The following is a 21,028-nucleotide window of genomic DNA, read 5'->3' as shown; positions in this document are numbered from 1 at the left end:
GTGATACTTCTTGATGAAGCTGAGAAAATGTTCTTTTAGAGTTTAGATTTTAGATCAGATATTGTTCTTGTGCCTATAAACTTTGATCTTAGTTCGTGTGTGTGTGTGTGTGTGTATGTATGTGTGTATGTGTTTTGGAGACAGGGTTTTGCTCTGTTGCCCAGGCTGGAGTACAGTGGTGCAGTCTCGGCTCACTGCAGCTTCTGCCTCCTGGGTTCAAGCGATTCTTCTGCCTTAGCCTCCTGAATAGCTGGGACTACAAGCATGTGCCACCACATCTGGCTAATTTTTGTATTTTTAGTAGAGACGCCGAGGCGGGCGGATCACCTGAGGTCAGGAGTTTGAGACCAGCCTGGCCAACATGGTGAAACCCTACTCTACTAAAAATACAAAAATTAGCCAAACGTGGTGGTGGGTACTTTTAATCTCAGCTACTCGGGAAGCTGAGGCAGGAGAATCACTTGAACCCAGGAGGCGGAGGTTGTAGCGAGCCGAGATTATACCACTGCACTCCAGTCTGGGTGATAAGAATGAAACTGTCTCAAAAAAAAATAAGAGAATCTTTGGGATAGCTGTGAGGCAGCATGATGTTGAGGTAATTGCATGGGTTTTGGATTTCCACATCGAGTTTAAATCTTGGCCTGGCCACTTCTGAGACCTTGGGAATCCACTCAGCCATTTGAGCTTGAGTTGTCTCATCCATTAAACAGAAGTAACACTATTAATCTTGTGAGTGTTGATTGTAATAATAAACATGGAATACTTTGTTTATAGCCTTGGCATATTGGAAATGTTAATAAATAGTAACTTGTGTCATTTTGGTTTTCATCTGTCAGTATTATGAATATTCATATTTGTAGCCAAGTCCTTTGGGCTCCATTTTTAATATGTTTTGTTTACCTTTTAAGGATTCTAGTTATGATTCTCTTAGAAGGTATCACTCCCCATGTTTGTTGAGTGTGTGCCGGGCCTATGCAAAGCATATGGAGATAAGAAAGACATGCTCCTAAGCAGTAAATAGTTTATGGTTTTTTCCGGTACACAAAATAAATCTTTCGTATGTGTTTGTGTGTTATGAATAAGTGAGGTTCTCTCCTCAACCCCTTAATATTATAGTCTGCCAAGTCTCAGTCCTTCTGTCTACAGTTGGATCTCTTAGTGACTTTATCCAGTGTCATTGCTTTAAATACCACCTGTAGGCTGAAAAACTTAAATCTCTAACCAAATTCTCCCCTGAACTTCAGATGTGTGTATCTAACTCTCTACATAACATTTCCAGTTTGATATCTAATAAGCATTTCAAACTTACTATGTTAAACTCAAGATCTTCCCTCCTTAAACTTGCTCCTGCCTCAGTCTTCCCCTTCTCAGTTGATAAATGGCAAGTCCCTTCTTCCAGCTAATTAGGCCAAAACCTTGGCCACATCTATGACTCTCTCAGTCAGTCCATCCAGTCCAATCACAAACCTGTTGGCCCAGCATTCAAGATACATAATGTATCCAGAATATGACCATTTCATCCTCCACAGCTATCAGTGTTCCACCCACAGGATTGCCTGGATTATTGCAGAAGCCTTCCATTCTGTTTTCTGGATTTCCTCTTTGCCATTTTACAGTCTTTTAAGAACTTACAACAGGTAAGTCAGACCATGTCACTTGTGCTCAAAATCCTTCCAAGGTTTCCCATCTCCGAGTAAAAGCCGTGTCCTTTTCAGCGGTCATTTGCAACCTAATCTATTCTGGTCCCTGCCAAAGCTCTTGGGCCTCCTCTGCTAATTTCCTCTTCTCTTGTTAAATTGAAGTCACACTGACTTCCTTGTTATTCTTTAAAGCAGCCAGCTGGTCCAATTCCTCTTACTTAGCTTGGAAGACTTTTTTCCCAGACATTGTTATGATTTACTCCCTTGCTACCTCCAGGAATTTGCTTAACTGTCACCTCAATGAAGCCGCCTCTTACAACTCTATTTAAAATTGTACCTTCCCCAAGTATCTCGCACCCATTTCTTACTTTTATTTTTCTCTATAGCACTTGCCATCTAGCATACTATATATTTACCTATTTGTATTGTATCTGTCTCATTGTGCTAGAATGTAAGCTCCATGAGGGCAGGAATTTTACTGTTGTGTATACTGGTATATGCCCAGGGCCTAGAGCGGTGCCTGGAATGCCATAGATGCTTGCTATTTAATAAATGAATGGATAGATGAGCTCTGAGAGCTCAGAAGGAAGGCACCTGATCTTACTGCAGAGCTCCAGGGAAGGCTTGCTGTAGGAGATGGTCCCTAAGCGAAGTCTTTCAGGATGAGTTATTCTTAATCGAGGAGGCAAAGATAGGAAAGCTTTCTGGAAAGAAGGAACTGCATATGCATATACATTGAGTCACAAAAGGATGTGGAGTGTGCTGGGACTGCCCATTTGTATTGAAAACAAAGTTTGAGATTCAGAAGGTAGTGCCATAAAATACAAGAAAATCATGAGGGACAGCAGGTTTGGGTGTGCCCGTGACATTTCTTTTTGGACAATTTGAATTTGGAATGCTGATGGAATGGCAGATGAAATTTCCCAAGGGGAAAGTGTAAGGAAAGAATTGGTGGGTTTAGTATAGGACCTTGGAGAGCGCCAACCCTGAAGTACTGCCAAAGCAAGGGAGCACCACAGAGACGTGTGGGACAGAAAGGTGACTGCATGTGACCACCAGTGCCACACGGGGAAAAAAAATCTATTACGATACTTAAAATGTATACTGGTTTCAGCAACAAGAACATCATTGAAAAGAGCAATTTCTTTGAGTTAGAATAGTTGTCACTTAGTTTAACCACGTGTCTTCTGGAAAGTGTTTTCCCTAAATCTACACATAATTCTTATGCTCCAAGAATAACAAGAACAGGAAAATGGTGTCTCTAACAATGTCCTCTGTCAACTCCGTATGTCTAAATCTGACACTTTGGCATGAACCCCACTCCATACCCCTGCTCAAGTCGGTGAGATTATGCCTAGTAAGGTGGAAATCTGTTCCCGTATTTGCCATCTAGAGTAGGCTCCACGAAGCACTTGAGTGATGTCATCCATTCAAATAATGTTATTCATTCATTAAACATTTATTAATGCCTCAAGTTAGGCTCTGAGGATTCATAGATAATTTAATACATCATAAATAATTCAAAACATCATCTAGAGGAAGAAATAAGAGTTAAAAAATGATTATGACAATGAGACAAGTAACAAGAGGCACTCAGAGTTAGGTAGTGACCAACCTCTTGCTAACATTGACAAGGTTATAGAGGTTATTGTAATTGTGAGCAATCACCTTAGGAACAAGTACCATTACCATCTCCTCCCTACCCCTTGCCTTTAGGGCCGAGGGCATAGCTCAGTGGATGTTCAGTGGTGGTCTTGATGCTGATTCACAGAGGGGTTTCAGAGTCTATCACGCTTTAGGAGTAATTTCCAGCACTAGAGCCAAAGGTATCAGCTATATGAGTAGAGGCTGAGGAGGTCTGGTAGCACTGCCTTGGGCTGTCGGTTGGGAAAGTCTGTTTATATCTTGGGCTGCTCTCCTCAGGAGAGGTTAAGATGGACTTTGTGCACGTTCTGGAGCTGCTAAGGACTTTTGGTGGGAGGAGTCCTTCCATTCATTCATCCAGATATGTTAGTGCCTAACAGGCACTGTGTACTAGTCATTCAGAATATCATAGTAGCCAAGTCCCTGCCCTAGTGAACTGACTTCCAGTAGGAAAACACAAACACTGGAAAACAGAATCATTAATGCAAATTGTATTACTAGGTTGAATCATGGGTAGTTGCTGATATTTAACCATCCCTGATCTATAAAAACAGCAATGTTATATCCGCTTAAAACTATGAAGGAAACAAGGGACTGAGTTAGAAGAAAATGTAGTGAAGGACAGGAGATAAGAAAAGTCTCTGAGGAGGTGGCATGTAAGTTGCTACCTGAAGGAGGAGAAGGCTAGCTCCTCTTGTTCCTCTGTTTAAATCAAGATGGTAGATGCAAATGCCAGGCAGATGAAAAGAGTGCACTGGGCTTGGTGGGGACTGTGTCTAGTCAGGAGTCTCCTGCGCTGTCCAAAGAAGGAGGAAGAGGGGGCGGGCATCAGCTCTTTACACATGGGGTAGGTAGGCCCAGCGTTGCTATACCTTGTGATCTTCCAAGATAAGCCAGAAACTGGCTTTTAGAGGAAAAGCACTCAAAGATAGAATATTTAAGTTGAAATATAATTTTTACGTGAAGTCTTTCAAATTATACATGTCAGCTATTTCAATGCAGTGGTTTACACCTATAATCCCAGCAATTTGGGAGGTTGAGGTGGGAGGATTGCTTGAGTCCAGGAGCTCAAGACCAGCCTGGGCAACATAGCAAGATCTCATCTCTACAAAAATTAAAAATAAAATTAGGGCCTGGTATGGTGGCTCACACTTGTGATCCCAGCACTTTGGGAGGCTGAGGTGAGAGGATCACTTGAGCCCGGAAATGTGAGACCAGTCTGGGCAACATAGTGAGACCTCTATTAAAAAAAAAAAAAAAAAAATATATATATATATATATGCGTGGTAGCGCACCTGTAGTCTCAGCTACTTGGGATGCTGAGGTGGGAGGATCACTTGAGCCCAGGAGGTTGAGGCTGCAGAGAGCTGTGTCTGTGTTTGCGCCACTGCACTCCAGCCTGGGCAACAGAGCGAGACCCTGTTTCAAAAAAAAAAATTAGAAAAAGTTTTGCAAGCCAAACAAGATACACCTGCTTGCCAGAAGTAGCCCACTGGACACCAATTTACAGCCTTGCTTTAAAATTCCAGGTAGAGGGAACAGCATATGCAAATACTTTGAGGCAAGAAAGAGCTTCACTTGTTCATGGAAAAGACAGAAAAGCGGTATGTCCAGAGCCGAGTGAGCCCAGAGGAGAGTGATGTGTGAGATGAAGTTGAGGAAGAGCTTCCTAAGCCATGGTGAGAAGCCTGCAAGATCTAGGCCAATGTCCACTGAGCAGTTTGGCCCTATAGGACAAAAACATTGCTACCAGAATCGAGCTAAGCAAAGGTAAATTCAAGAGAAGTTTGAGGAACAGAGGTGCAGGGATGGAAGTGTGAGTGTAGTTTGCATTCTTCTCAACAAACTGTACCCTGGGGCTAAACAGGGCTGCATCTGCCTGAGCAAGGGGCACTGTTTCCTTATCCACACAAAGACATCATAAAGGCTGCAGGTGTCCTTGAAGGTATTCCATTTTACAGCTAGGTAACCTGCCCAAGGACAACCACACTGGCAGACTCCGCATTTGGATTTTGGTTTTCTTAGAAGCAAAAGCCCTTATCTTTTTGATTACAAAACATGACCTTTCCAGTTGAAAGCCAACTGAGACATGTTTACTTGCTCTTGGAAGGATTATTTTGTCTATATCACTCAAAGTGAATATATCAATTGATTTATAGGCCAAAGAAGAATGCTTTAAATCTTAAGTTCAACTTGAATACACAGTGGGAGTGACCTGATAAAACCCACTAGATTAAAGACCAGTCTCCTTGAACCACTGCATGTGGCTTGTTACTCTAGTCTGTCCAGTTTAGTGCTCCTGCTTTCAAGATGAGGTCAATATAGCTTAAAGATTTAAAGTTGAAATATATGATTTACTCTTGTAGGGGAGGGAAAGCATTATTATTATTATTTATTTATTTATTTATTTTGAGACAGAGTCTCGCTCTGTCCCCCAGGCTGGAGTGCAGTGGCACGATCTTGGCTCAGTGCAAGCTCTGCCTCCTGGGTTCACGCCATTGCTCTGCCTCAGCCTCCCAAGTAGCTGGGACTACAGGTGCCCACCACCACGCCTGGCTAATTTTTTGTATCTTTTAAGCAGAGATGGGGTTTCACCATGTTAGCCAGGATGGTCTCAATCTCCTGACCTCATAATCTGCCCGGCTTGGCCTCCCAAAGTGCTGGGATAACAGGCATAAGCCACCACGCCTGGCCGAAAGCATTATTATTATTTTTTAAATTATTACTTTGAGACAGAGTTTCGCTCTTATTGCCCAGGCTGGAGTGCAATGGTGTGATCTCTGCTCACTGCAACTTCTGCCTCGGGTTCAAATGGTTCTTCTGTCTCAGCCTCCTGAGTAGCTGTGATTACAGGTGGCAGCCACCATCCCCAGGTAAGTTTTGTATTTTTACAGAGACGGGGTTTCATCATGTTGGCCAGGGTGGTCTTGAACTCCTGGCCTCAAGTGATCTGCCCAGCTCGGCCTCCCAAAATGTTGGGATTACAGGCGTCAGCCACCATGCCTGGCTATTTTTTAAAATTAATAATTGACTGTTAAAGTCCTAGAAATCAAAGAAGAGTCTGTGCTCAAGGAATATTCGAAATCTAGAAGTTGAAATTGGAGAAGTGAAGATGGATGTGGATAGAAGGCTTTTTAAGCCACCCAATAGGTATTGAATAAAACGACTCAGTGAGCAAGTCTTCAGTATAGGAACTGAACTCAGTCTGAAGAAAATTCAAGAGGTTGAGGATCAAAGGGAAGAAGGCTCATACTTGGTGAGTTTTAGCATGTAGAAGAAAGCCAGCAAGGAGGGTGGCCACTGTGAGAGCTGAAAAATGAAGTTATCAGGCAGCATTTGAGACAGGCATATAGTTTGAGTCAACCTCCTGAGTAAATGCAGGAGGAGAAGGCTTCATTCATTTTCAGAACAGAATGTTTCAGAACTGAATGAGTATTTCATTTAAAGGTACCAGTCAATTCTTTGTGCAATTCTTTGTCACTTATTAGAAATTTGAAGAGAGAAAGCGTAACTAGTAACATTTTTCAGATGCTTTATGGGAGTTATCTGAATGGCTTTGTGGATAAAAATAGATCTGGGCCAGGCATGGTGGCTCATGCCTGTAATCCCAGCACTTTGGGAGGCCAAGGCAGGAGCACCACCTGAGCCCAGGAGTTTGAGACCAGCCTGGCCAACATGGTGCCCCATCTCTATTAAAAAAAAAAAAATCTGATTTAATTTTCCTTATGATTCTTTAAACTATTAGATTTTTGCCTGCGTGTAATTAAAATGAAAATTGCATTTTCAACAGAAAATTACTGTAATTATATTTTGCTTTTAGACTAGTAGATTCTATCAAATTAGAGCAAATAGGGCAAATGATTTTTATGAAAAGGTCCAGATACTAAACATGTTGGACTTTGCAGACCAGTCATCTCTGTCCTGGCTATACAACTCTGCTGGTGTAGTGCACAAGCAGCTATAGGCATATGTAAATGAATGAGCATGTTTGTATTCCAATAACATTTTATTTATGGATGCTTAACTCTGATTTTCACATAATTCATGTGTCACAAAATATTCTTCCTCTGATTTGTTTTTTTTTTTAAAAAAAGGTCAAAAATGTTCTTAAATCACATTCTGTACAAAAACAGATGGGAAACTGGGTTTGGCCCACGAGCCATAGTTTCCTAACTCCTGAGTTAAAGGTTTTTAAAAAGTCATATTCTCCTAAGGGTCAGTGCTGTGGCTTTCTGTCTGGATGACTATTAACATTTTCATGTGACCCTAGGGAGGTCTTATTTTGTTATAATGAAGGGATTTCTTAGATATTTGAACAACTTTTGGCAGTGGTTCTCACATTAGCGTGCATCAGAATCACCTGGAGGGCTTGTTAAAACACAGATTGCAGGGCACCCTCCCCAGGTTTCACATTCAGTAGATCTATGCAGCTGCTCAAGAATATGCATTTATGGCTAGGTGCTAGGCGCGGTGGCTCAGGCCTGTAATCCCAGCATGTTGGAAGGCTGAGGCGGGTGGATCACTTGAGGCCAGGAGTTCGAGACCAGCCTGGTCAACATGGTGAAACACTGTCTCTACCAAAAATACAAAAATTAGTTGGGTGTGGTGGTGCACACCTGTAATCCCAGCTACTAGGGAGGCCGAGGCATGAGAATTGGTTGAACCTCGGGAGGTGGAGGTTGCAGTGAGCTGAGATAGTGCCACTGCACTCCAGCCTGGACAACAGCGAGACCATCTGTCTCTCACACACACACACACACACACACACACACACACACACACACACACACACACATTGCATTTCTTAAAGGTGAGTCTGATGCTGCCGTTTTGGGACCACACTTTGAGAATTGCTGATTTAGAGAAATGAGAGCACCCAATGCTGTGGAAATAACACAGTTGCTTCTTTTACTCAGTGTCCTTAGAGTAACTATTGACTACATAGTTTCTTTGAGACCATTGAAATTCAAATGGTTCAAAGACCAAAGATATTTGGAACAAAATTCATAACTTTCCCATCTATTGTAGTATTTTTCCTCCATTACTTTCTGTTTTTAAACACTTAAAAACTAGAGATTGATTTATAACAGGGTTAGAGAATGAAATGCATCTAGTAGAAATATAAATGAAGGAATACATGTATATATACTAGATACTCATCTATCAGTTTGAAAAATAGTATATTGCCAGTAGCTGGCATTGCATGTTCCTCCTCTCCATCTTGTCATCCTTTTCTTTGCTTTTACTATCTGTGTTTGTATCTACAACAATATAATGTCTAGTTTTGTGCACACGTGAACTTTATGAAAATAGTTTTTTTTTTTTTTGGTAATTCGTGATGAAGTTCTCAAAACAGTTTTATTACACACACATGCACATCCATTTTCATGAATATAGCTGTGGTTCATTTTCACTGCTTTATTTATTTTATAAGTGCACTACAATTTATCAGTTCCCCCGATGGTGGACATTTGGATTCTTACCAGTATTTTTTTTTCTTTTCTTTTCTTTCTTTTTTTTTTTTTTTGAGATGGACTCTCTCTCATCCAGGCTGGGGTGCAATGGCATGATCTTGGCTCATTGCAACTTCCGCCTCCTGGGTTCAAGTGATTCTCCTGCTGCAGCCTCCCAAGCAGCTGGGATTACAGGCACCCACCACCACACCTGGCTAATTTTTTTGTATTTTTAGTAGAGATGGGGTGTCACCATTTTGGCCAGGCTGATTTTGAACTCCTGACCTCAAGTAATCCACCAGTCTCGGCCTCCCAAAGTGCTGGGATTACAGATGTGAGCCACTGCCTCTGGCCATAGCATTGTTACCAGTATTTTTAAAAATCTTTAAACAATATAGCCACAGATATTTTTGTCTTCTTCTAGTGAATAAGTGCAACAGTATTTCTACAGCAGAGACCTAGGGGGGGGATTTGTCTCTTGTTATGGGATATGCACTTCTTCAATTTTACTATGTAGGAGGGGATTTGTCTCTGGTTACGGAATATGCACATCTTCAACTTTACTATGTAGGAGGGATTTGTCTCTCATTATGGGATACGCACATCTTCAACTTTACTATGTAACCATTAATTGTTTCCCAAAGTAAGGCTATATCCACATCTTCACCACACTTCATATCACTAGATTTTTCAATTTCTGCCAATTTGATAGGTTTAAGATGATATTGTGCTTTTATTAATAATTTACATTTTCTTAATTACTAATATAGCTGATAATTTTTCTTTAAAGGCCCTTTGTGTCTCATTTTCTTTGAAATGACTTTTTTTTGCCTGCTTTTTATTAGATTGTTTATCTTGATCCAGTTGATTCAGAAAATTTCTTTATATTGTAGTTACTAATCTTTTGACATTTAAATGTTTTAGAGATATTTCCTTCCATGGCTTACCTTCTTTGCCTTTTTATGGTGGTTTTTTTTTTTTTTTTTTTTTGGATACGTAAATGTTTAATACTTTCTTGTAGCTTAATTTATAAATTACTCTCTTTATAATTTGTGGGGATTTTTTCCTGTGTGTGTCTTGTTTTAAGAAATTATTCTCTCACTTGTCATGAAGATGTTTTCCTCTATATTCTTCTAAAAGTTTGGTTATTTTTACATTGAAATCTTTAGTCCAGCTATAAATAACTTTTGTGCATGGTATGAAGTGTGGATCTGATTTTATTTATTTTTTTGTCTAGATGACTAGTTGTCTTGATACTTTATTTAACAGTTCATCCTTTTCCTATTGATCCGATTGCCATTTCTTTCATGTTTCTTACTCTGTTCTGTCATACTCTCATCTGTTGCATTGGCCAGTGTTTCTATCCCTGTGTCAACAGTATTCTGTCTTAATTACTACAGCCTTTGCTTTTTAACAAGTCTTGATATCTGGTTGAACTTTCTTAAAAAGTTGCTACACCTTGTTTGTAAAATAAGCTCCTGACTAGTTTTGGTTCTTTGTTCTTCTGCATAAATTCGTTTAACCTGTATGGGAAAAAAGACTTTGGGGAGTTTTGCTTGGAAATGTACTAACAGATTAATTTGGTAAGAAATTACAGCTGCATGGCTGGGCGTGGTGGCTCATGCTTGTAATCCCAGCACTTTAGGAGGCGAAGGTGGGCGGATCACGAGGTCAGGAGTTCGAGACCAGCCTGACCAACGTGGTGAAGCCCCGTCTCTACCACAAATACAAAAATTAGCCGGCGTGGTGGCGTGTGCCTGCAATCTCAGCTACTCAGGAGGCTGAGGCAGGAGAATCGCTTGAACCTGGGAGGCAGAAGTTGCAGTGAGCCAAGTTCACGCCATTGCACTCCAGCCTGGGCAACAAGAGTGAAACTCTGTTTCAAAAAAAAAAAAAAGAAAGAAAAGAAAGAAGAAGAAAGAAAGAAAATTACAGCTGTACAATATTAAGCATTCCTAATCATGAATATGCAATGTCTTTCCACCAAGTCTTCCTTGATTCAGTAAAGTTGTTTAAATTTTTGCGTTAAGATCATGAATTTATTTTGTTAGTTTTATTATTAAGCATCTTATTTTTTGCTGTCATTTTCAGAGTTACATTTGAAAACTATTTCTGACTGATGTAGAGAGTACAGTTGATTTTTTTTTGCTCACCTTAAGTTAAGGAACCTTGTTTCATTCTCACTGTTTCTAATAATTTGTGAAGTCTTTTGGGCTTTCTACATAGACTTTCTTCATTTTCTGCAAATAATTATAATTTTCAGTCTTTTCCATTCTTAAAACTTACATTCTGTTTCTTACTGAGTTGACTGGCTGCAACTTGCAGTCCCACGTGGAACGTAAGTGGTATCTCTTTTGTTGTTTGAGACGGGGTCTCACTCTGTCACTCAGGCTGGAGTGCAGTGGCGTTATCTTGGCTCACTGCACCCTCCATCTCCCAGGCTCAAGTGATCCTCCCACCTCAGCCTCCTGAATAGCTGGGACTATACAGGGAATATACAGGAGCATGGCACCAGCCTGACTAATTTTTAGTACATGATTTTTATCAGATTAATGAAACTTCCTTTTACATACATATACATATTTTTCTAAGAGTTTTTTCTTTTTTTTTTTTTTTTTTTTTTTTTGAGACGGAGTCTCGCTCTGTCGCCCAGGCTGGAGTGCAGTGGCCGGATCTCAGCTCACTGCAAGCTCCGCCTCCCGGGTTCACGCCATTCTCCTGCCTCAGCCTCCCGAGCAGCTGGGACTACAGGCGCCCGCCACCGCGCCGGCTAGTTTTTTGTATTTTTTAGTAGAGATGGGGTTTCACCGTGTTAGCCAGGATGGTCTCGATCTCCTGACCTCGTGATCCACCCGTCTCGGCCTCCCAAAGCGCTGGGATTACAGGCTTGAGCCACCGCGCCCCGCGAGTTTTTTCTTTTTAAATAAAAAAGGTTTTAAATGTTTTAAATGCAATTTTTGAGTATATTGAGGTAATCGTGTGTGTGTACTTTTTAATTTTTTAATTTTTAAAACTTTTTTTGTAGATGATGCTACTAAAAATTTAAAAATTCAGTTTTAATTTTTATGGACACATAAGTGTATATATTTATGGGGGACATGAAATATTTTGATACAAGCATGCAATGCGTAATCATCACATCATGGGAAATGGGGTACTCATCCCCTCAAGCTTTTCTCCTTTGTGTTACAAATAATCTAATTATACCCTTTTAGTTATTTTTAAATGTAAAATTAAATTATTATTGATTATAGTTACCTTGTTGTGCTATCGAATACTAGGTCTTATTCATTCTTTCTAATTTTTTTTTGTACCCATTAACCATTCTACCTCCCAACCTCCTGCTTCCCCACTACCCTTCTTACCCTCTGGTAATCATCCTTTTACTCTCTGTCTCCATGAGTTTAATTATTTTGATTTTTAGATCCCACAAATCAATGAGAACATACAATTTTTGTCTTTCTGTGCCTGACTTAACATTAGCGATCTCCGGTTCCATCCATGTTGTTGCAAATGACAGGATCTCATTATTTTTTTGTGGCTGAATGAGTACTCCATTGTGTATAAGTACCACCATTTTCTTTATCCATTCATTTGTTGATGGACACTTACGTTGCTTCCAAATCTTGGCTATTGTGAGTAGTGTTGCAGTTAATATGGGAATGCAGGTATGTTTTTGATATAATGATTTTCTTTTTGGGGGGCACATACACAATAGTGGGGTTGCTGGATCATATGGTAGCTCCATTTTTAGTTTTTGGAGAAGACTCCAAACTGTTCTCTATAGTGGTTGTACTAACTTACAGTCCCACCAACAGTGTACAAAGATTCCCTTTTCTTCACATCCTCACCAGCATTTGTTATTACCTGTCATGGTAGGATAAAAGCCACCTTAACTGGGATAAGATGATCATCTCATTGCAGTTTTGGTTTGCATTTCTCTGATGCTCAATGATGTTGAGCACCTTTTCATATGTCTGCTGCCATTTGTATGTGTTTACTTTTTTAAAAAATTGTTGTCTGAGTGCAGCAGCTCATGCCTGTGATCCCAGGAGGATTGCTTGAGCCCAGGAGATCAAGACCAGCCTGGGCAACATGGTGAGACCTCATCTCCACCCACCCCCCGCCCACGAAAAAAAAAAAGGAAAAGAAAGAAAAAAATTAGCCAGGTGCAGTGAAGCACACCTGTGGTCCCAGCTTCTCAAGAGGCTAAGGTGGGAGGATTGCTTGTGCCTTGGAGATTGAGACTTCAGTAAACCATGATCATGTCACTGCAATCCAGTTTGGAGGACAGAGCAAGACCCTGTCAAAAAAAAAAAAAAAATTGTTAATATACTAAACTGACAGATTCTTTGTTTTTGAGATGAAGTCTTGCTCTGTCACCCGGGCTGGAGTGCAAGTGGCATGATCTTGGCTCATTGCAGCCTCTGTCATTGGGGTTCAAGCGATTCCTGTCTCAGCCTCTGGAATAGCTGGGACTATAGGTGCAGGCCACCACGCTCGGGTAATTGTTGTATTTTTAGTAGAGATGGAGTTTCCCCATGTTGGCCAGGCTGGTCTCAAACTCCTGACCTCAGGTGATCCACCCCCCACCTCGGCCTGCCAAAGTGCTGGGATTACAGGTGTGAGCCATGGCCTGTACTAGGTAAACAGATTCTTTAAAATGTTAAACTAGGCCAGGCGCAGTGGCTCATGCCTGTAATCCCAGAAATTTGGGAGGGCAAGGCGGGCAGATCACCTGAAGTCAGGAGTTCGAGAGCAGCCTGGACAACATGGGAAAACCCTAACTCTACTGAAAATACAAAAAAAAAAAAAAAAAAAAAAAAAAAAAATTAGCTGAGTGTGCTGGCATGTGGCTGTAATCTCAGCTACCTGGGAAGTTGAGACAGGAATCACTTGAACCCTGGAGGCGGAGGTTGCAGTGAGCCAACAAGGGGCCATTGCATTCCAGCATGGGTGATAGAGTAAGACAACATCTTATTCAACTAGGTTTGCGTTCCTTGTTATATATTCTAACCCGTAATTTAATATATATTCTTAATATAACTTGATATATATTCTAACCTATGGCTTACCGCTTCACAACTCCTGAGCCTCCTGTGTTGTGAATATTCAGCCCATGTGATTTTTATGTATCACCCTCACTCCCCTTCAGTTGTTGCCGCCTTCAACTAAAATACTGTCATCTAATCTCATGGCGCCACCTGGTGGCAAATCTTGGACATTTCTGACGTCTCTTCACCTTTCTTTCCCTATTAGGGAAACTCGTACATGCAGTTTTCTCCTTCAGTTCTATTCCTTCTCTTGTGCCTTTCATCTATTAACTTTACTCCCAAATCCTCCTTTCTCATGCTCTCCTAAATTTTCTCATTATGTTCATGAAAAGTAATTCTCTTCCGTTGCTTTCTCTGCCCCTTTATGAGTCTAAATCTACATGAATAGTACTACTAGTTAATCACAGTGAGAATACTACTACTAGTGACAATGGCAAAACTACAGCTATACATTTTGAAAGGACTTTTTGTTATTGTTTTGTTTGTTTGTTTGTTTGTTTTTGAGATGGGAGTTTCACTCTTGTTGCCCAGGCTGGAGTGCAATGGCGCGATCTTGGCTCACTGCAACCTCCATCTCCCAGGTTCAAGTGATTCTCCTACCTCAGCCTCCCGAGTAGCTGTGATAACAGGCATGCACCACCATGCCCGGTAATTTTTGTATTTTTAGTAGAGACGGGGTTTCACCATGTTGGTTAGGCTGGTCTGGAACTCCCAACCTCAGGTGATCTGCCCGCCTCGGCCTCCCAAAGTGCTGGAATTACAGACGTGAGCCACCACGTCTGGCCTGAAATGACATTTTATACAATAAAGTGCCAGCCAGACTAACCTTCAAAGTCCTTGAAAACAGTTAAAATTCCCTTTAAAAAGTTCTTAAATTTCAGGTACTATTGAAATATCTAATTATTTCTGCCCAGGTTAACATCAAGCTCACGTATTAAAGAAAAATTATAAAACTGTTAATAAATGTCATTGTTTCTATGTTCCTTAATTACAACCTTTGATAAATTTGGAGTTTCTACTTATTTTACTGCAAAGACTCAGTTTTTCATTATGAGTTACATTGCCTAGAAACAGAATCGCTGTTCATGATGTGGTTTCCATGGAAAACAGCCCACCACAGCTGCCCTTTTGGTACATAACTCATTTGTAAGATAGAGATTGCTAGTAACTGCATTTCTAATTGTTTTACTCACAAGGTTAGAAAATACTGTAACCAGCATTCTTCCCAGTCAGGGAAATGACTCATGGATAAGCTTGGCCAGTTTAGCAGTTTCTTCGTTAAGTTAATTCTGACTTTGTTTTATCTCCAAGGGGTATATCGGAGAATGGCAGGTAAGTCAGCTGAGGAAGACAGACCAGAGAGAGTAGGGCTGAAATTGACCTCTTTAATTCCTGCAATGCCAACGTGTCTGCAGAGGAGGTAGTTTTCATGGTTTGTCTTAACCTATCCAGTCTTTTAGTAGGCAGGTACTGAGTATTTGCTTATTCAAAAACATAGCAACTATTGATTTCAGAGTAGGCACTACAAAGTATTTTGGACCCATTACTCTGGTTGCTGCCTGAAAATAACAATGTCTAGATTAATCAAAAGAGAACTTCAAATAAAATATAAAATCTGGTAGAACGCATAACTGAATGACATGAAGTTCTGATGTTTATGGCTTTAAAAGAAACATCAGAAAGATGTTTCTTATTGAAAGAAACTAGTTAGCTTGTGTAGAGCTGCTGCACTATTTGAAGTCTAGCATCTATTTAAAAGGAAGGTTTAAAGTTATTCTTATTTCCACATTCTAATCGTGGAGTTTCAAAGGTGGACTGGAAAATAAAAAAGAAGTTAAAGATTAGGCAGACAGTTTGACAATAACAGCCCTTACATAATCCAGGCTGACAAGGGCACCCTGATACTACAGTGTGCTGAGCAAGCAGTCAACCTGCCCATTCAGTTTCCTACTGTGTTTTTTGCTAAATGCTTTCTAACCTCTTAATGTCTCTTTTGAAAGGTGGGGACCCAAACTGTATGCATTGTTCCAGATGCGCTCTTGCCAAAGCAGCATAAAGCAAATGTAACCCTTAGGAAGAAGGCTCCCTCCCTCACTAGGTAAGTACAACCGGCAGCCGTGGCCAGGGCCAGCCCACTTGCCCGCTAGACCTGCCATACCTTCCACTGCCAGGATGCTGGTGGGACCTCATAAAACTGAACCTGCTAATCCACAGGACCTGTGGGTTTCAAGTCAAAGGAACTGATCAAGAGCAATCTCTGTCTTTACAGCCTCTGATTCCATCCCCTCCAAGTTCTTTCTCAATAGTTTGCATCTATTGGGCTCTTTGCCAATCAAGAACATCATCCTCCAATTTAATAATTTTGAGGTCAGCTAGAATTTATTAAAATGATGTTTTACCTGTAATCTTGGAGCGGATTGGACCTGCTACTTTAGAGCATTCTCTTACCTTTAGAAAGAGCCCTCTCGAGCATTAAGAATGAAAGTATTATAGTGCAGGTTCTCATATGACACTTGTGTTCTGCTGGGAGGTTTTTCTTATTTTCTAGAAAAACATATTCAGGCCTGGCACGGTTGCTCATGCCTAGAATCCCAGCGCTTTAAGAGGTGTAGGCAGGTGGATCACCTGAGGTTAGGAGTTTGAGAGCAGCCTGGCCAACATGGTGAAACCACATCTCTACTAAAAATACAAAAAAAAATTAGCCAGGCGTGATGGTGCATGCCTGTAGTTCCAGCTACTTTGGAGACTGAGGCAGGAGAATTGCTTGAATCCGGGAGGCACAGGTTGCAGTGAGCCGAGATGGTGCCACTGCACTCCATCCTGGATGATAGAGTGATTAAAAAAAAAAAGAAAAAAGACATATTGAGATTTACTTTAAAATGAAGTTCCGTACATACACATTGAGTAGAACAGTGGTCCCCAACCTTTTTGCACCAAGGACTGGTTTCATGGAAGACAAATTTTCCATGGGCTGGGAATGGGGTTGGGAGGTGGAAGGGATGGTTTTGGGGTAAAACTCCTTCACCTCAAATCATCAGGCATTAGATTCCCATAAGGAGCGTGCAACATGGAACCCTCGCATGCGCAGTTCACAATAGGGTTCGCTCCTTTGAGAATCTGATGCCGCTGCTGATCTGACAAGAGGTGCAGCTCAGGCCGTGATGCTTGTTCACTGCTCAGCTTCTGCTGTGCCACCGGTTCCTAACAGGCCACACCAATACTGGCCTTCGGCCCAGGGGTTGGGGATTCCTGGAGTAGAAGAAGTAAATAATTGGTTCATAAGCTAGGTTAATATAGTACTATGTACTGACCTCGATTTGGTAATATTTTAAAATCATTTTTTCAATATGATTACCATAACAGGTTGTTTTTAAATTCCTTTTTTTTTTTTTTGGCAGAGACTATTTGACTCATCCCATTTCTGAATAAAACCACAGCAATGTTGTTTATGTTGTAAATCTTGAGTTCCCCCAACTTGCTGGTTAAGCCTCCCAAAGTTCTCTAAACCGCCTTCTAGCTAAATGTCAGTATATTTGAGATAATACTTAAAAATGTAGAACCAATGTTCTTTATAGAAATACGATGTTTTTAGACTTATTTATGTGGCAAAAAATGGTCACATGTGTTATTTAAGGTGGAGAACTTTTAGAAGCAATTTGCTCCTTTGGCCTTGAATTGGGCCTGCTCTGAAATGAGTTTAAGGTCATGCAAGATTCTCTCTGATATGTCATCACATTACCAAAACACTTTCATTGTTTCAAAGTCCACTTGAAACGCTACGACACATCCATCATCACTTGCTCTCACTCGCTTTGAAAGGGGTCTAGCTGAGAATCCAGCTGGTCTCATTTCTGATCTTTGAGCTGAAATCCTGGGTTAAAGCACATTCTTAATGTGCCATAGATTGCTGCAAACAATACTCTTCTTAGCTATTTATCTTTAGCCATTTCTTACAGTGCAGAAATTCATTGATGTAACTCTTGCCATTTTGTTTGTCGATTAGTAAAACTCCCCAAAGTAAAATCTACCTGATCTTCTATAATTTTTCCTCCTTGATTTTCATCTGTTAATGTTCTTTTTAGAGCAAATCCTTTGAGTGAGTTTGACTCTGAGCTATTGTCGTCAGAAGCAGGAAAAGAAAGCTTCTGCATGAAAAGTCAAGATCTAATGACAGAAAGAGATTTTGAATTATCTAGCCATGAATTTATGAAGGGATCTGCAGAGCTGGTGATTGCCACATCCTCCAGCTTGAGGTATCACATAGCTGGCAGCCTTGGAAGAACTGCTGGGCCCCTCCAGAGTTGATTATAAAGTTATTGACCCAAGAGAAAGAACAGAGACTCTGAGTGATGTTCTGGTCCTTCCCCCACTGCCCCCAGGGCTTCTCCACAGCACTGTCATCCTATCTTCCTCGTGACTAGGGGCCTGTAGGATTATGGTGACATTAAGGAATTAAAGGTGACATCTAAAGCCATGGACAGGCCAGGCGCTATGGCTCATGCCTATAATCCCAGCACTTTTAGAGACTGAGGCAGGTGAGTTGCATGAACTCAGCAGTTTGAGACCAGCCAGGGCAACATGGTAAAACCTTGGCTCTACAAAAAATACAAAACATTATCTGGGCATAGGGGCGCATGCCTGTGGTCCCAGCTACTCATGAGGCTGAGGTGGGAGAATTGCTTAAGCCCAGAAGGTTGAGGCTGCAGTGAGCCAAGATCATACACCTGCACTCAATCCTGGGTGACAGCGCGACCCTGTCTCAAAAATAAAATAAAGCCATGAACAAGATAGAACTGACTGGTTTCCTCATGGATAGATCCCTATAGCCTTGGGACCAGACTGTACCCAAATTGCTAATCAACTCCAAAGGCTGGCACAGTGTGGTGTATTTAGACTCATGGGCTTTTTGCTCTCAACCTTCAGACCTTTCTCTCAGGCTCTGGGCTGATTTTAGCTGAGGAGACCAGATTAGACCCAGTCTGCAGGTCCTCCCTCTTGGATCCCCGAGGTGGGAAGGGGCCTGAGATGTGTCAGATGGAGCTGGTATAAATAAGATGAACTCATTCCCTAAGCACACACGCCCCGTGGCTGCTCAACAATTTCTCTTGGGATTCACGTCACTAAGGTGTATGTGACTGTGACGTGAAAGAGTGAGTGTTTATACCATGATCTTACATCCACATCATAATTCTGGATCAGAACATTGCAAAATCTATATGTTAGACCCCTTTTGCGGCCAAAAGTAATTCTAGCCAGGCTGAGGTCAGAGTGTAGAGTTTGTGGACGCACCTTTATTTTGGTACAATCTGTACATCATTGCATTTCCTCAGCGGCATTCCATTCCCCTTCATCACCCAACCATCAACTAACCGTGACTAAATGTTAACTTACAAAATGTGGAAAGACATTCAGGGTCATGCCTTTTCAACTGAATGCTGATAATACGAGTATTCGAGTTGAGTTTTCTTCTTTCTTGCCTGACTTTCCTATTCACTTTCTGTGTCTTCATGCAGGCCTCTGGCTACTGACATACGGGCAGCTTTAGGATAAGGACATACCTGGTGTTCTGAATGTGTGTATCCCCCAAAGTCTGCAATCTCAGCTGGAACTGGATGGACCAGTATTCCCTCACCCAGGGCCCTGGCTCACGTTTCTCTCCTCTTCTCAGTTTACTGTTGGATTTCCCTTTCTTGCTATTCTCTTTCTCTCCAAACCCCTCTCAATTGCCTTTCCTAAAGACAGACCTTAGCAAGATGGGCCGGGACTTGGGACTTTGCACGGCACCCTGCAGTCCCAAGCCAGCATCTACTGCACCCCATCTTCAAGACTCTATCCCCCAAACAGATGCTGGAAGGCATCAGCTTCTGAGAACCCACTTTTTTCTGCATGACTAGCTTGTATGGAAGAATCTATGGAGAGGATTTCCAAGAATTTCCCACTTTTTCAAAAAATGTATGTGACTTACATTTGGCTTCAATCCAAGAGCAAACTCAGTGGTGAACAGCTCCATTTCTGTGCACATGTTGGTGGAATCTACAGAAATCGATGCAACATTTCTTTCCTGTCTGGGCTGTTTGTATAATTGTATATAAATGTAGCAATAAATATATTCTACCATCAGCCTGAGGCTTACTGCACACTTGATTCTGCATCCTGGTGGTAGGCGGTGAATATCGCTTGCCTGCCCCACTTCAGGTTCCCATCTTCTCTGATTTCACAGTTACTTCAGACCTGGCCAGTGTTTGGAGAAAGAGCGTTGAGGAGAGTTCAGTGGCAGAGCTGGGATGTGAAGCAGCATTATTAATTCATAAGATGGCAGTAGTCCTAGCACTTTGAGGTATTTTGAATGTCCAAGGAGTGAAGCTTAGAGGATGGGGTGACAGTTTGTGACACGAGTCAGCAGCATTAACAGTCACTCTGGCCGGACGCAGTGGCTCACGCCTGTAATCCCAGCACTTTGGGAGGCTGAGGTGGGCGGGTCACGCGGTCAAGAGAGCGAGACCATCCTGGCCAACATGGTGAAACCCTGTCTCTACTAAAAATATAAAAATTAGCTGGGCATGGTGGTGCGTGCCTATAGTCCCAGCTACTTGGGAGGCTGAGGCAGGAGAATCGCTTGAACCCGGGAGGTGGAGGTTGCAGTGAGCTGAAATTACACCACTACGCCCCAGTCTGGGCGACAAAGCGAGACTCTGTCTCAAAAAAAACAAAACAAAACAAAAAGCAGAAGTCACTCTTACAGCCTTCAAGAGCATGTTGTGCTGTGATTATTTGATTGGTACTTGCTGGGCACAAAGGTGCCCCTTAAAGATTTTCAGAAAAACCCCACAAAATGTACCAACATGACATAGAATTTTCCATCTGTCACTGATGTTTTTTAAGGGTATTAAGTCTAGTTATTTTAGAGACAACCTCCTTCTACAGGGGACACATAAACACAATAACCTTTCACTAGGCAGATACAATATTGTTTGTCTAATATCAAGGAATATTTATTCCCAAAGTGCGTCTCTTGTAATTTTCTTGTGAAATCTTTGGTTATCAGGCACTTTTATAACTTAAAGGATAACCACATAGTTGTGGTTTCTTATCAAATTATGGTTTCTCAGGCCTCTCCTTGATTATAAGTGGAAGTTGGCATAAAATCTTTCAGTCATAAGATCTGAGAATGCAATGAAACGAAAAGTTATAATATCCGGCTGGGTGCAGTGACTCACCCCTGTAATCCCAGCACTTT

At 41.4% G+C, this 21,028-nt stretch overlaps 1 protein-coding gene across 3 annotated transcripts in view; it reads left to right on the top strand.

The window, feature by feature from the left end:
* Positions 1–21,028, top strand: part of RDX (radixin) — a 115,970-nt gene that overhangs the window by 76,575 nt on the left and 18,367 nt on the right. For 2 of the 3 annotated variants that reach the window (XM_050757716.1, XM_050757718.1), the window contains 2 exons: positions 15,792–15,889; positions 19,305–19,911. In XM_050757716.1, the coding sequence (XP_050613673.1) occupies positions 15,792–15,858 (67 nt within the window). In that variant the 3' untranslated portion in view covers positions 15,859–15,889; positions 19,305–19,911. Of the gene's footprint in view, positions 1–15,791; positions 15,890–19,304; positions 19,912–21,028 lie in introns of those variants that run through there. The other variant, XM_050757717.1, reaches the window with a different exon arrangement.

The sequence above is a fragment of the Macaca thibetana genome, chromosome 14 (assembly GCF_024542745.1).
Source record: "Macaca thibetana thibetana isolate TM-01 chromosome 14, ASM2454274v1, whole genome shotgun sequence".
Classification (NCBI taxonomy): domain Eukaryota; kingdom Metazoa; phylum Chordata; class Mammalia; order Primates; family Cercopithecidae; genus Macaca; species Macaca thibetana.
Note: the sequence above shows the minus strand (reverse complement) of the source record. Positions and strands in the feature narration are given on the sequence as shown.